At 40.7% G+C, this 16322-nt stretch overlaps 1 protein-coding gene across 2 annotated transcripts; it reads right to left on the bottom strand.

Moving 5' to 3' along the window:
• Positions 1–426: 426 nt before the first annotated feature.
• On the bottom strand, positions 427–12711 carry LOC146701622 (tumor necrosis factor ligand superfamily member 10-like). 2 transcript variants are annotated; one of them, XM_085467917.1, is made up of 6 exons: positions 12495–12711; positions 11386–11511; positions 7158–7215; positions 6949–7044; positions 6204–6445; positions 427–3952 (listed from the first exon to the last, which is right to left on the bottom strand). In XM_085467917.1, the coding sequence occupies exons 1-6, from the start codon at positions 12600–12602 to the stop codon at positions 3743–3745; spliced, it is 840 nt and encodes a 279-aa protein (XP_085324043.1). In that variant the 5' UTR covers positions 12603–12711; the 3' UTR covers positions 427–3742. The 2 variants fall into 2 exon arrangements, with proteins under 2 accessions (XP_085324043.1, XP_085324044.1); XM_085467918.1 differs by lacking the exon at positions 6949–7044.
• Between the last annotated feature and the right edge of the window lie 3611 nt (positions 12712–16322).

Here is a 16322-nt window from a genome sequence, read left to right on the forward strand (position 1 = left end):
GGCTCTTCGGTGTTGCTTTCGTGTTTCTTATTTGGAGAAAAAAACCTGGCACTTGTCGTCTATTTAAATTTAAAATGTAATGTATAACCCCAGGTATTTCACATGAGGTATGATTTGTGCCCACGTTTAAAAAAGTTTTGCAAATTTAAATCATATAAATCACATAGATCTGTGATTTTAAGGATTTTAACCCCCCGTAGATCACAAATAACACACGTTCACACCTTTTTCTTATTTATTCAGCTGCTTATTTGTTTTTTCCCTAAAAATTTATTCCTTAATTACACATAGTGTATTATTACATATATTTTTCTTTTCTTGTATAATTGTTAAATGCTAACGGTATTTTCTTTTTTTTGTCTTCTTTTTCTTTTTACGATGTCTGCTTTAACGCATTCACATTTCACATAAGACAATGGACAAAAATCCAAAGAGCTTTTTTATTGAATCTTTATTTCACATATTTACACCCACAAAAATTGGATTATTTACATTCACATTTAATTATCTGGCAAAGAATTAAATTCTTAATAACCTGATGAGTGTCCGTTTTTGATGTCTGGCAAATAAACTGAAGTGGACAAAGAGGGCTGAATTTAAGGTACTGGCTTAATTCACATCAACTTCCCAGTCTGATCGGGAGTGAAAGGGAAAAATAGCATGGACTGTTTTGTAGTAGGTCCACTTCATAAATAATTAACCCCAAAACACAAATGTGAAACCACATTTTTACACCAAAGCTGGTCCGGAGCATAACATGACTTAACAAAACTTAAACAACCACCTTTACAAAAGTTCAAACACGCGTTCTTAAACACAACGTACGAGAAATGATTGTGCTTTGTATTTATTTACATAAGTAATACAGTGAATGTTGCATTCATGTCTTTTTATGTCACGTTAAACTCAACTAAATCTTGCTGCATCCATCAGTGAATACAACAAAATACCTTTAATGGGGATACTTGAGATTGAATTCATAACCAGATTAAAAGTATTCGTTGCTTAAAGTTACATTACCAGGTGTAGTCTCGTGTTCAGCAGCATCGAGCTGATCATTTTTGTGGTAATGGTAAATATTTGGAGGGGGTTTACATTCATGCCATTAGCAGATGATGATGATGTTAACTATAGCAACTTCTCCAGGTTTTCTGCACCTTAAATTAGAATTAAGATTTTATATTTTATTCCACTCAGAATGAAATTTGAGGCCAGCTGCTTTAAACAAGCAAAAACTGGAGGAAAAAAGCTGTTTGTGTGGTTTGTTTGATGCTCTAGTTACGCATGAAAACAAACATTTCCTTGGCAGGACTGTAGACGTGACCTGGAACTTGTTGGGGAGTGCACTGGTTTGATTCCCATCGCATAAATTTTGAAATCACTTGGCCGCCAGTTTTTACTGACAGCTAGCAGACAGGAAAAACCTGGTCACCTTATTTGTTATATATTCTGTTCTCACGCTTTATTATTTTGAAAGACTGAGTGAAGACATTTGTCAACAGTTGAATTTCTTCTTTTCTGAATCATTAGTGCTGTACCAAACAATAGCTGCTCTGCTCTCACAAATCACTGGGACCTAATACGAGAGATCTGGAAGGTTAAATCAGGCTACGGTCCTATTTGATTGCCTCAAACATTTGTTTTCCATCATGCACCTCTGTCTGGTCATGTCTACTAAGGTTCGGGGCTGCAGAGCATGTGTGAAAACAGCTTTTTAATTTGAATTACCTTGGAAGGCATCTGCTGTGTTGTTCACTACAACAATGTGGAAAGCAGCAGAGCTACACAGACATGAAAACAACATATTTCTGCTGTTTAGATGCAGACCATTTTCCCGAGTCTGAAAGTCACATCTGCAGTTAATCCAACATAGCATGAATACCAACTGCAAGGGAGCATTTAATGCACCTCTTGGAGAAAGGTTGGAGTTGACGAGCCAAAATGCTGAAGTCTGACAGAAAAAAGCGAGACTGTAAGCAGCCCTATTTCATAGTCCCAATATGGTTGTCAACATGATGGGTCGGTATATTAAGTATATCTGAAAGGCAGTAAATTGTCTCTAAGGTTTATACTTTTACCCACATGTTTGTACTCTGACTGGGGGAATATCAAGAACAAAGGGTTCACGAACTCAATACTTAAATGATTATTATAAAAATAAAAAAATATAGCACAGCATTTACATCTCTAAACAGGAATACACCTAAAATTTCTGTGTGGACTCAAATGACTTTTATACAAACATTTCTTAATGGCAGAACTGAGAACAACTGCAGCTGGTATTGCTTTTGTTTATTTGTGATTGGTGTATCCAGGCCTGGTGGGGAGCACTGTCCCCTCAAAGCAAGATGGTTCCTTGGTATAAACTTTATGGCCAGGTGGGCCTTTTATGTGGAGCTTTTGTGTTCTTCCTGTGCCTCCATGGGCTTTTCTCCAGGTGGTCCAGTTTGCTCCCTCAGTCCAAAGACGTACAATTTTCTTAGTGTTTCTAAATTAGTCATAGGCTTGGATATAAGCGTTAAAGCTCTGATTCTTTGTGCTAGCCCCCTGGAAGTGGAAGCCTGTTCAGGCAACACAGGCAGTTTCAATGGTTCCAACTTTTGGTGGTTTTAGGCACGACTGCTTCAGGGGTTAAAGAAGAATAAGAACAAAGAATAAAAGTTTGACAAACTCTCGGTCTTTGGCAAACTTTCCTGTGGATATTTGTGTTGCACAGCCACTTCACAGCCAAATTGTCTACCCCAGGCAAGACCACTATGGCAAAACATTACTTCCATCTGCACTAATTTACTTTTGGCTACATGACTCTGCTCTGGGACCCCTGCAGCAGCAGCAAGACCCTGCAGAGAAGAAAAGAAAAAGAGGCGATAGGTGAAGGTGGGCTACAAAGTGGCTTGCAGGTGTGGAGCAACTGTAGCTAGGCTGAAGCAGTTTAAAACGCATGCCCTACATTACATTTGCCTCAGGGTGTGTAGTAGGCTGTAAGAGTTGATCTGCAGGTTTGCATCTCAGTGTGACATTGAGACCTACCTATCCAAGACTTCAGCTAGTCTGTTGTTTAAGCCTCTGGAGACGCGTAATTTGGGGGGTATTCCGGTGTAGCCCGTGGATTAGTTTAGGAACTCCTTTCTAGATTGCATTTTAGCAAATTGAATCCTCCTTTTGCTCTCCACACAGATTGTAGATGACACAACAAGAAATTAAACAGTTTGTGCAACAAGTAGTCTATATTTTGCTGAAGATCTAGGTTGGATATTGGGTCCAGAGCTATGAATTAGGCATTAGATGCCTAGTTGGATATTAACTCATTCACTGCCAGCCATTGGCAGTGAATGAGTTAAACCCATTGACTCATTCACTGCAATTGACGGCTATAAACGTCAATGGCAGTGAATGAGTTAAAATTGCTTTTGGGCCTAAATATCCTTAAAAACTGTACTTCCGCCTTAAAGAGATGTTTGTAAAAAAAACTACACCCCTGGAAAGTCCAGTCCACACTTACTTTAAGACACTCGAATACAAAAGTCTGTTTGGTTTGATAAGCACTCATGCACAGCCACATCAGTGTCTTCTCCCCCAAGAGAACCAGTGTCGTAAAAGTTGTTTGACTTCTCCTTGACTTTTATAGTTTTGAACTCTAGGAGAAGTCTAGATGCTACCACACTCATCATTACAGCACGGTAGCATCATTAAGCTATTTCACCAGGTAAAACCCGAGATGCCCAGTCCAAGACCTGCTACTCTAGCTGATCAGAAATGCACCGAAGAAGCTGGTCTCCTCGTCCATGTCCACAGCAGATGCATTTGTCACCGTGACGAACAGGCGGTCGCCGGTAGTGAGCGGGAACAGCCCCCCCTGGTGGGCGGAGTGCAGAGAGTACTGGGAACCTCGGGACCAGCAGGAAGTGCGGCTTGTTTTCATCAGCAGGATGGGAGCCGGGTATGAGCTCATCTGTTGGGAGAAGAGCAGGTGAGAGAAATGCGATATGTTAGAAGCGCTAAAGAATGAGTGCTTCAAAGGTGGCGTGAAGGCAGGAATTACAAATTTTGATTTCATGTTTGAGTCTCAACCACAGAGAAGAGAAGCAACCAATCAGCTGTCAGCGAGCTGTCACTGCTTATGATCAAAAACCTCCTAAATTTTGTCTTAAACAAAAGCTTTCTTGGGAGTTGTTTACAAGTTTCTCAATCATACTCTGGTCCAAGAATCTGTCTTTTGCAGGACAAAACAAATTAATTTCAATTATAATCTGGGCTCAGAAAAACAAAGCAAAAGACAAAGAAGAATCCAATCCATGTGCTCCATGAGTACACTGGCATATGGCCCTTCGGTGGCTGGTTTCTAAATGCTCACTAATAAAAAAACAAGACTATTACTCAGAAAAGCTTTAACACAGACTTCTTTGATGGCCTGTACTACACACTATCATTTCAGTACCAGAGGTTTTCGCTTGGTCGTTCAGCAAAAAAATCAAGTGGAAGTTGGTCAGGTGATAGTTGAGGCAGCTAATTTGGCTAATGCTAATCAGCTGCAGCTTGCCTGGTGAGTGACTGGTTACTGTCACATACCTGCAAACATCAAGCATGACCACTGTTAAACTAGTGAAGTCCAACAGTCACATTTAATAAAACATCCATTTACAAACAGATGGCACACGGCCGGGATGACTTAAAAGATTGTGACAATAAGTTCAGCATGTTTTTCCACTTGCACAGTCTCCACAGTCACTACAAGAAAGATTGTTGTCATACATAACGGAGAAGCATCGGTGCAGATCCTCGGCTCAACCTCCTTAATTTGGTTTGTTATGACAGGCCATCTTAGGGCTGTTCGATATAACGATATATATCGGATGACGATATAAAAACGTCTATCGTTTCATTTTACGCTATCGTTTGTTTCGTGGTGTCGCAAAATAAACTCTTTACGGCAATATTTGTTCATGGTTTTGATGGTCACTGTAGTGGATATATTAATTTCTTAAAGTTCTATCTTTCTCTTATATTTTATATAACCACACTACAGATGGACAAGTGCCTGTTTTTATGCGTTGTCGTTAGCAACAATGACGGTAAAACCATCGCGTGTCTGCTTGTTTATGTTCCACATAAACCTTTCACAATAAAGCTCAAGATCCTGTTGAGACTTTTCAAAATAAACTGAATCACGTGAAAGAGCAGATCATTTACAGATGAGAAGTAAAAAAGAGCCGCCAGGTGCTAAAAAATAAACCTTAGACTCAAACGTTAGAACAGGCAGTTCCCCGCAGCACGCCGTGTAATAAATAAATACTCACAAAGAAAACGGCGGCCGTTACAACTTACGTCTAAAAATGTATCGTTTCATGCATCGGTTAAAACACGCGACTCCAGCTACATGACGCGCAGCTGGAAACACTTCACGCAAGTCGAGCTGCCCGAGATTCACAGAATTTACAAAAATGTTAAATTTTTGTGATTTATATCGTTATCGGACGATAGAATTCTTATATCGGGATATGAGATTTTGGTCATATCGCACAGCCCTAGGCCATCTGTAATGTCTTCTTCAGAAGGACTCCAAAGACTCCGAACAATGATTCAGGCGTCTGAATTGGCAGAAATTAACAGTTTGAACAAACACTCTCATGAACTCATCAGCTTTAAAACTTGCGACACAATCCCAACTATTACATCCTGATCAACCAGACTGGATGCCCCAGTGGGCTCCATTTTTGACATTTTTATTTTAATTCATTTTTGATCCAAAAATAAAAAGCACAATGGATTTGAATGCCCATTAATACACAAGCATAATGCTAGAAAATGGCTCTTTTTCATTTTTACGGGTAAAATATGTCCCCTTTAATTGAAGTTTTAGCTGACAAAGCAGAAGCCAAAGGTTACTCGATATTTACAGCAATTCTGTCTGAATGCTTATTAGTCATCATATTTTACTAGTCAGACACCATCCTAACACACCCCTGCCCGCCCCAGTGACTCAACAGTCTGCGATGTTCTGTGCAACAAAGACTAAAAGATTACAAATAAATGTGCAGATAGGTCAAGACAAGCTGGATTTAATTCATGCAGAAGGAGTTTTGTTTTATCGCCAAAATGAATAATTAGACTGATGCATGAGTACAGGTCAAACCAAATTTTTACAACACTAGACGAGTGAAAGAACAAAAAGTGATAAGTTAGTTTATGAATGTGTCTCTCACCTTCTTATAGATGTACTGCAGCAGAGGTTTCCCCCTATCCTCCACCTCCTCGCTGTCCTCTCCATCCTCCCCCAGGTGGCTGTGTCTGAAGTAAGTCTGGGCGTAGACGTAGTAGAGGCCCGGCTGCGACACCACCAGCTCCCCATCCACCAGCTGGACGTCCTGGAGGAAGGCCAGCCCCTTACGGCCCTCCCACCATGAGATCTTCTGGCCATAAACGCGCCGCCCAGCAAAGACTGGAGCTGAGGAAGTAAGGCAAGTGGACAACATCAGATTTTGTTATGCAATCACATGTGATGACAGCTAAAACTTCATTTTAAGGGTGGTGGAGTTCAACAGTTTGTTTTAAAGACTCCTAATAACGAGGTCAGGATATGTGAAAGTAATCATTCTGAGCCAAAAACTCTCAGTTTTGGGAGTTTGTTCTACTCATAAATCTCTATGATGTCGGTGAGAGGGGATATCCCTAATGTGGTCATCTTAGGCCCAGAAGCCGCACCCAACTGCTGTCCAAATTTTGTTAATGAGGGGCATTCAATAAGAAGAAAGTTGGCTTAAAGGGCAAACAGCTTGTTTAAGACAGGGGATCTGGCTTATTTTGAAGTGTAACTCATGCAAAGCTACGCTAGTAGAGTCCAAGAATAAAATACAGACGTTGCCTTTAAATTGAAAGGTCACTCTGTGCATGCTGTTTAAATTTTGCTCTAACGCAATCCGCCTAACGGCCACTTTCAGCAGCACTCACCTCCTCCTGCTCGCTCCAGTTTGGGGACATAGCTGCCCGTGACATGAGCGGCAACTTTGGGGCGAGAGAGAGAGAGCAGCACCTGGGAGACTTCATCTAACGTGAAGGAAAGGATGGAAAATGCACCCAGAAAAGTCCGATCAGAGGATAGATCAGTATTTAGTAGGTCATAGGTCAGATGTTTGCATGTTTCGGTTTTGCTTTCTCACCTTTCACTTCCGACGAATTCTGCCTCAGCCTCTGCCTCTGCCTCTGCTGAGACAATGACTGTAGGAAAAACAGTGGTGAAGTAAGATTTTTGAGTAATATGTCTGTAACATTAAACATAGTAATAACCTTTTGCCACTTTATCTGCCGAGCGGGGCCATCAGCTCATACCGCAGACCTGCCAAGCAGCGTCTTATCTAACTTTGACCCTGTAAATGTGCTGACATCAGATCAGGAGACTTGCTCCTTTGAATAAAAAAAGAAGTCTTCGTGTTAACGTTGGCAACGGATTCTTTCCTGGAAACGACCCGTCTCCAATTTCCTCGTGTTTTTCATTTCTTTTGCCAATTAATTGGAAACTACTGCCAAACCAACTAAAACCATTTTCTAAATAATGGTTCTGGACAGTTTAGCTCAGCTGCAGAAATGTGTTTTAAAAGAAAAAAAAGAAGAGGCTTTCTGAAAGAATCTGAGAAAAGAGATAAGACATCATTTAATGATTATTTAGCTGTCAAAGAGATGATCAGAACATAACAACAGGTAACTTATTCAAATATTCCCAAAAAAGATGAGTTAATCATCGGAGATTAGAGATTCATGCATACTTTAAAAACAAGATGTCACTGGATAGTTTCAGCACGGGAATACTAATACCGGGTTGTCAGTCTGACAAACGGCTGGTCAGCCGGTTCATTGCTTTGGTTCAAACAGAAATATTTTCTCCTACAGGATCAATTGTCTTAAGGTGTCTTTTTTTATGCAAATAATGCTTCTTAGTGGCAAAATCCTGCTGATATTGGTGCTAGCACATTTGTAGGAACTAAGACTCATCACACCAGGCGGACAGGAGAGTCGTCTGCTGCTCATCTGCTTCAAGTTTTGACATGTTCCGTGTTCAGAGAAGCTCTTCTTCATACCTTGGTTGAAGAAGTGGTTTGTTACTATCGCCTTCCTATCAGTTCAATCTGGCATCAATGACGCATTTTCATCCAGAGAACTCACGGTCACTGGATATTTCGTCTTTTTCAGACAAGTGTCTGTAAACCAAAGAGATGACTGTGTGGGAAAATCCCAGCAGGTCAGCAGTTTCTGAGACACTCAGATCAGCTTGTCTGGCACCAACAACCTTTCAAAGTCACTTAAATCACCTTTTTCCCCATTCTGATGATCAGGTTGAACTTTGTCTGCATGTCTAAATGCACTGAGTTGCTGCCATGTGATTGGCTGACTAGATAGCTTTGTTAAAAAGCAGCTCAACAGGTGTACCTAACAAAGTGGCCAGTGAGTAAAATAAAATGATTAAATTAGGTTTAATTGACGCTGTAAATCTTTACACCAACACATCTGCAGCTATGGGTGTTTTTTAGGTTTCTACCATTCACCTGCCTGTTGAGTGTGTTTTTAGAGGAAATGCTACTGTAAATTCAGATTCCTTCCGAGTTTAAAAACCCGAACCAACGTCCTGGATCAGACCGTCTCTGTGTTGTTTATGTTCTGAACTAAATTTAATCAACCAGCAGAATCGGAAAAAAATCCAACTCGAAGTATTTAGCAGAGCAGCAAAGTCAGAGGAGGAGAGAAGGGAACGAAAACAAACAATGTGCACAAATAGCAAGCAAAAGAAAATGAATATGTTTGCTGTGTGTGTGTGTGTGTGTGTGTGTGTGTGTGTGTGTGTGTGTGTGTGTGTGTGTGTGTGTGTGTGTGTGTGTGTCAGTGCAGGGCAGGTGAATGCATTCCTGTGCTGATTAAACCACACAGGATCACATCACATCTCCAGCTATGAAGGAGTTCATTGTGCATCCGCAGGCAGTGATTTGGATCATTTCAGTTTTTCTTTCTTCAGCGAATATCCAGGAAGCCCCTAATAATGATAATAATAATGACCCCTCTTTGAGTTTAAGAGATAAAGCTGCCTTTATTCTACATTTTTCTTTCTGCCAATGAATCCCATGGAAAACAATAAATTAATAGTTTTAGGATAACAATGGAGCCCTGTTAAACAGAAGCCTTGTTTTTTTAGTCGTACTCCTGCTCTCCCGTGGCGCCCCTCTTGTGTTTATCATCAAGAGTAAAACTTTGCTTGAAATTTTCTTTGCTTGAAATTTAATTGAACTCCAGCTGTGCGGAGTTCAATTAAATAAGGGACCGCGGAATAAAAAATAACAATAAACCTTCTTCAGCATTTGCTTTGTAAGCATTTTTCAGACTTTGCAGCTGGGAGGAGTGTAGGAGGTTAGCAATGTCTCCAAAGCCCTGTGGGTGGGGAGTTTTTGATGCAGTGCAGTGAAGGAGAAGAAATTAAGTTTTGAAATCTCAGCAGCTGGCCAAATCATTCGAGTCATTAATAGAGATCGGCTGAAACCGATATGCACAGCTCATTTTCAGATTTTACCAAGCGGAAAAACTCTGCAGCTGAGACATGAAAGCAACTCTGAGCTGCCAGAAGCTGCAGAGCCTCTAATGCAGCGGTCCCCAACCTTTTTTACGCCACGGACCGGTTTATGCCCGACAATATTTCCATGGACCGGCCTTTAAGGTGTCGCGGATAAATACAACAAAATAAAACTAGTACCGGTACCGAAAAAAAGAAAATTTATTCATAACACAGATGAAAAGACCCAGGAAAACCGAGTTAACGATAAAAACGATAACAAAATAACGCTGAAAACCGATAAAAACCCTGAAAACTATACATTTCACACCTGAGCCTCAACTCTCGCGGCCCGGTACCAAACGACTCATGGACTGGTACCGGTCCGAGGCCCGGGGGTTGGGGACCGCTGCTCTAATGACCACTTGAGGCTCCTAAAGTGAGTCAGTCCCCCCAGTAACTCCCAGGTTTAACATGTACACCTTCAGATTTAAACAGGTTTACTGAAAACTGTTTTTATTCTAGTGACTTATTGAACCCTTCATAGTAGCTTTATGAGACCTGAATTATTTTAAGTTTATCCAGGCTTAAAGTTAGGGCTGTGCGTCTGATGAGTGTCAGGTAGCCTGTAGCTCTCTGCTAATATGTGGATTCTGGATACCAGCAGCTTTTCCAGGAAGTCTTTGTCTCTTCTTTGGTATTTTATCACTGTTTCTAAGTACTAATTATCTGATATATGTGTCTGTAGGTTACAACTAAACAGTCTATGGATGCAGCAACAACAAGAACAGCATGGCATCAGCCAAAATGCTATCACTGAGGCTTCAGAAGAGGGTTTTAGAAAGAATCAGGTGACGTCAGAGGCATTATATTCAGAGCAGCAAGTTAAAAGCCAATCAAGTTGCTGTGCATGTGAATAGGAGAGGCGGTTTCTGCTGTGTGGTAGCAGACACAGCTCTCTATTGGTTAAATATAAAGATGTATTTAAGTGTATTCTAACTTTTTCTTGGCTTCCTGTATCCATAGTGTGCATAAACATGGCTCATATTCAGCATATGTTGAGTTGCTGTTTGTGTCGGCACTCTAATGAACGAATGATAACATTTCATGACTAATACTGGTTTACTCATCGTGTAGTCAGTGTGGGGCTCTGGAGTGTGTGTCAAACGTCTACAATAATGAATCTGTTAAAATGTTTATATTACTTTGAAACCCACTTTGAGGTTTAGATTTAAAATGTTTTTACAATGAGCGCACTGTGTTTATACCCTGTTTATTTTAGCATAACTAACGCCATTTCTCTTAGACGTTTCAGTGACGTTCTTCTTCTACAATAATGAAATTATTTAGATGTGTTAGCTGTTGTGTTGCTTGTTTATTAGTGAAGTTAGTTATTTGTATAACAAGCAAAACCCTCAATACTTCATCTTAAATACTGTTTTGTCCAATGTGTAACAACATTTGAACATTTCAATGAAAGTGAACTTAAGAAATGCTTATTTGCCATCACTGGTATTCCTGCAGGATGAGGTCAAAATGATCCCCTAAGAGGTTTCAGTGTTAAACCTCATTTCGGGGCAAGGTAGCCAAACATTATAAGAGGGTTTTATCAGATTTGCTGCTTATTCTCTACATGTTTTTACATCCCACTGACAGCTTAAAGTTAAGACGCTTTCTCCCTATTAATTTAGACTGTAGCTTTAAAGTAAGCACCCTGATTTCTTTCACAGTTTTAATTTAATTTCAAAGTAATGCCACAGTGGCTGCATTCATTGTTTACATACAGTTTGTGGATTTTATAGGTCAGTTAAGTTCTGGGGGGTAAAAGTAAGCAATAATTCCTCGTGATACTGTACCTTCTCGATGAGGAGGTGAACCTGCTGAGTGACCTGCCAGCATAGATCCCCTCGCACATCCGTGATGCTCTGCAGGTCAGTGCCCGTCAGACAGGAGACACTGCTCCTGGCAAAAGTCTCCTTTATCTGCGAATAGTGACGGTATGAAGTATAGCATGGAACAAGTGGAGCAATGTCTCTTTATTTTCCCATCAAACATTCCTGACACACCTGACGGTCTCTGTGGTTTCATTTTGCAAAACCAAAAGTTGTTTTCAAGGTCTGTTCGCTTTAAAAACATAATTTTACATGCTGATGTTAACTTAATTGCACCAATTTTTCTTGCTCTTTTTTTTGTAGAAAAATGCCCATTGTCCACACTAAAACAATTACTGTCTAAAGAGTTGGCTTTAGAACCTGAGTCATCATAATTTCCTGGCATGCATCCCTTTCCTTCCTTGTCATGTGTTTAAGTTTCATTTTCCACATATCGCTGCTGCATCTCATCTCTGGGTTAATGATTGATTGATGTAAACAAAGGCTGAGAGTTGTACTGGACTGAATCCATCTGAGCAGAGGACTCTCAGATGTACTTCAACAAAAGTACAGTCAGGGCAGCATAATCACACTCACAAAAATTCAGGCGCATAGGTCTGTACAAACTCTTCCTGACAGTCACAGATGATCGTAAAATGATCTGCAGGCCACCTCTCCTGCTGCTTTTCTTTTTAACTTCCTTGTTCTCTGTTCTACGTTTGCAGCTGCAGAGAAAAACAAGGTGTGTATGTTTGCGTGACATTGCATTGTGCAAACCTTACTCCAGAGCAGCATAAGTGACCTGCATTACAATGTGTAAAAGAAAAGAAAAAAAGAAAAATAAATTAAAAGTGGGCTATATGTTCTTTGGAGCGCAGCAGCAACACCAGAGCGCAAAACTAATTAAAGTGGTTTGCTCCAGAACTTGTCACCGCTGAACTGCGCATTAAAACTCTAATTAAGTCAGCAGCAAAATGAAGTAGAACGCGGCTGCATCAACTTTGCCCCCGCCTCGCTGTGCGCAAAGCACGGCCATGCGTAAAAGCCTCCGCGCGTCCCTTACTCCTCTGTCCGAACTTTAAATTCTTCCTTACCGAGTTGAGAGCCGTTGTGAAGTGCAGCACGGTGATGGTGACGACCACAGTCTGCAGCAGAACCGCCACCAGCAGCAGGACCCCGAGCTTCGGACCGGAGCCCGTCATAACGACAGACTGCCGTCCGGTACCCGACCAGCGCCACCCGTCCCGTTCGCAGACGTCCAGAACAAGAACAATGGCAGAGAGCTGACTGCTTAACTTCTACCCTCTCTGTCCCCTGCAAGCAGGAGGAGGAGGAGGAGGCGGGGCCGGGCCTGAAGAACAAGAGCTTTTCCCTCTTTGAGATTTGTGCTGCAGGGATTATTGTTTCATTTCTGCGCTGAAAAAACACAGATAGCCTTCTAGTTTATTATGAAGTCTCATATCGTTGCTATAGATCTCTGCTCCAAGTTTTACTGTGAGAAAAATGCCTTTGACATGACCGGAGATCATGTTCTGAAACATGCTCAGAATAGCTCAGCAGTTGGATTTTGGAATGCACAGGACAGAGAGTTTGTGGAGGCTAATCTAAACGAATGATTTCACCACTTGTATTAAATCTTTATGAATTTGTGGTCCAGGGCAACAATGGAACAGCTGTGTTTATCATTAGTATCCTAAATTAATTGTATCTTCAGTTCAGATGTAAGGGGTCATATGTGTGTATCGCCCACTTAACTGTTTTGATTTGGGGATTCAGAGAGGTGAAACGTCTTCAAGCAACTTAAAGAAGTCCAGACGCTTTTCTTTGCAAGCTCCTTTGACTACGATGACCTGGATGACTGAGAACCTTCACAGACATTTGGGGATTCACTTTTTCTAGTTTCAAGTTTTTCCTGCTGCCTGGTGTCAAGTTAATAAGCTGTTAATAAGCTGTGTTCCTTTCCATAAGGAAGAGGAAGAGCATTAATTCAGCAGTCATGCCTTACATAACAAATGGTATCTAACTGTATGAATGAATAAAGTGTATTAATTCGTACAATAACAAATAGAAACTAAAATAAGCATATTTGTTATTCACCTGTTGTGTCATTTCAACTCATTGTGAGTCTTTACTACTTGCTGCTGTCATTTTACACTTGAACTGGTTTCTCTGTGGCACCTCCTTTTACTGCTCAGACACACACAAGCATCACACTTGGCAAGAGGTGCGGTGAAATCATATTAATTGAGTTGACAACAACAATGTAATGTAATATCTCTTCCAACAAGTATTACACTGAACAAGTGAGAGCAAGAGAGACAAAGAAGCCAACAGGGGAAAAATTGTAGGAGGTTTTCAGTCATTTCAGTGTGTTTGACCACAGTTTGTGTTGAGGTCAAAACTCTTTACAGCCTCCAAACTGCTGGTCCTTTGTAGTTAGCTTCCTCCGTGCTATGTTAATGCTGTCAACACCGAACAACACCGGAGTAAAATGAATAAATTGTCCATTTGTCATTTTGTCATTTGTTAAGATTTTAGGACATTTTGAGATTTTTTTGAGATTCAGGTCTTTGAGTAAGTTTTGGATCGATACCTGATCCAAGTGTCACATTTTTGCATCATTTTTGGCACTTTAAGCTTTGTCCTTCAATGAACTCCTTCTTGGAAAATTGTCAGATTTAGATAATATTTTGTCATTCTTATCTTTAATATTCTAAAAGTTTAAACTTTTGCTACAGTATCCAGGGTGCTGTAGCAAATTTCAGAGTTTCATGAAAACAATACCGAAGTTTTAACTTCAAAGCGCATGCTTAGGAGTTCCATCTGAAGGGATCAGCGTGCATGAAATTCTTTGGCTGCATATAATATCCCAAGATGAACAAAACAACTTCTTGCAGACATACCCAAAATCCAACAGAAAACTGAATTGACTGTGTAATTACTGACATTTACAGGCTTTATACGTAAAAACAAACAAAGAAAAACCCGGTGCAGAAGGTTGATCAGGTCATCATGTAGGAAAAGTTTAAAGCAGGTTGGGAAGCTTTTGATTTTTTATTGACCAAAGGCTCCACGGTGCAGGTTTTAATGCCGGCACTGTCCATTCTACTGTGTTTATTATTCCTGATAAGTTGCATGTATGAAATTCTGTAGCCACACATATGAAAAACTCTTGTATCATCACCTTGAACTGTCAAGACTAATGGACTGGTAGAGTCAGGTGCACACTCGGGAGAGCTCAGTCAGTGCATTTATTTACAGTGAAGACGCTATTGCAAATGTGCAAACAGGGAATGGTGCTCCAGGGAGGGGGGTCCAATGGAAAGGGGTCTAAATATCCACTATGTGCAGTTTTCTCACTCTCACGCTCAAGGTCACACCCACCACAATGGTGGAGGAAATCCAGGAACCTGTGCACAGGGAACAGAGGGTCAAAATCCACAAAGCCAGGAGCAGAGCAAAAACACACGTAGATAGAAGCTGGAGCAGAAGCCAAGGAGGTTCAGGGACCACAGCATAAACCTAACATGATGTCAGTCATTTTAAATTTACTGTGTGATTATGGTGCCATTTTTACTATTTGCAGGCTTTTTACTTTTAGCAAACTCCTCACAGAAAATTTATCACATTACCATATTTGGTCAGTTTATTCTTATAGGATGTTTGTGACGCTTTTGTTTCAAACCTTTGAGTTTTTATTGAAGGGCATGTAATTTGTGATTTTATATGTTTCTACCATGAAACATCAACCACCCTAAAAGCCTAATAACTCATATGTACATAGCACATACTCAAAGGCCTCAGTAAATACGTGCCATTTTAATTGTTTTTAAAAATGTCCAGAGAAATGTCCACACTCTGAACACAGCCTAGTCTCCAAGATCCACAATGGGTCATTGCAGATCTCACAGACTAGGCTGTGTTCAGAGAATGGAAGCAGCAGCCGTAAAGGCTCTGTCCACAAAGGACTGCAGTCTGGTGTGAGAGATGGAGAGTAAGCCTTTATCTGTGAAATACAGAATTTAAAATGGGGAGTAAGGGAGGAGAAGGTCAGATAAATACTGTGGAGCACACGCATGTAGGGATTTATAGGTGAGGAGAAGGATTTTATATGAGAAACATGTTTTATATGCAGGGTTTGATAGGGAGACCAAACAAGCAGGAACAAAGGTTTCAGCTGCAGAGTCTGAGCGCTTTGGCTGGAGTCTGGAGATGTTCTTTAGTTGGTAGAAGGCAGAGTTACAGATGGATTTAATATGGGATGAGAATAATTGGGTGGAATCCAGGATATGACACCCAGGTTGCAGACCTCTGGAGATGGTGAAATATATCATCCATCAATGTACAGATGGGCAGCTTTTCGAAGCAGAGATTTGAGAGCCATAAACCAGGAGTTCAGTTTTACTGTTGATCAGTTTTAGAAAACTGTTTGAGATCCTGTTTCTGATTTCTCCCAAGCAGCTGGTAAGGAACAAATGGGAGTACTGGCAACTGTATGTCATTAGCATAGCAGTGGAAACTGAACGTGATGAAAGGAAGAGATCCCAATAGATCCTTGAAGAACTCCTTGGTTGACTGAAACAGACGAACATAAGCATTTTTAGGTGACATATTGCGTACTGCCAGTAATGTAAGACTGAAACCAGAGCCAATGTGAAAGAAGAAGAAGAGACTTTCTCAAAAACTTCAAAAACATCTTGTGTTTTAAAAGAATTCTGCCCTGCATGAGCTCAACATGCAAAATTCTGCAAAAACTGCTATTCTGATTTTGTTGTGCAACTGTAGCAACATCCCAGCTGTTTATAGACTTTGTGTTCCAACAGATTCCTGGAGAAATCCCGGAGAATCAACCGCGTCAACATCAAATATGTTCAGTCTCACCATAATCTAAATTGCAAACCTTTCGACTTTTTGAACGCCGT

The sequence above is a fragment of the Copadichromis virginalis genome, linkage group LG9, assembly GCF_057382275.1.
Source record: "Copadichromis virginalis isolate Kocher_CV1m ecotype Utaka linkage group LG9, C_Virginalis_male_GT1.1, whole genome shotgun sequence".
Taxonomy (NCBI): domain Eukaryota; kingdom Metazoa; phylum Chordata; class Actinopteri; order Cichliformes; family Cichlidae; genus Copadichromis; species Copadichromis virginalis.

Excerpts from the sequence above, each read along its gene's own strand:
- LOC146701622 (XM_085467917.1), bottom strand. The coding sequence starts at position 12,602 with ATGACGGGCTCCGGTCCGAAGCTCGGGGTCCTGCTGCTGGTGGCGGTT. Across the intron at positions 7,216-11,385 it reads TTCACCTCCTCATCGAGAAG|TCATTGTCTCAGCAGAGGCA; the intron begins GTACAGTATCAC and ends TTTTTCCTACAG. Across the intron at positions 7,045-7,157 it reads GAATTCGTCGGAAGTGAAAG|ATGAAGTCTCCCAGGTGCTG; the intron begins GTGAGAAAGCAA and ends CCTTCACGTTAG.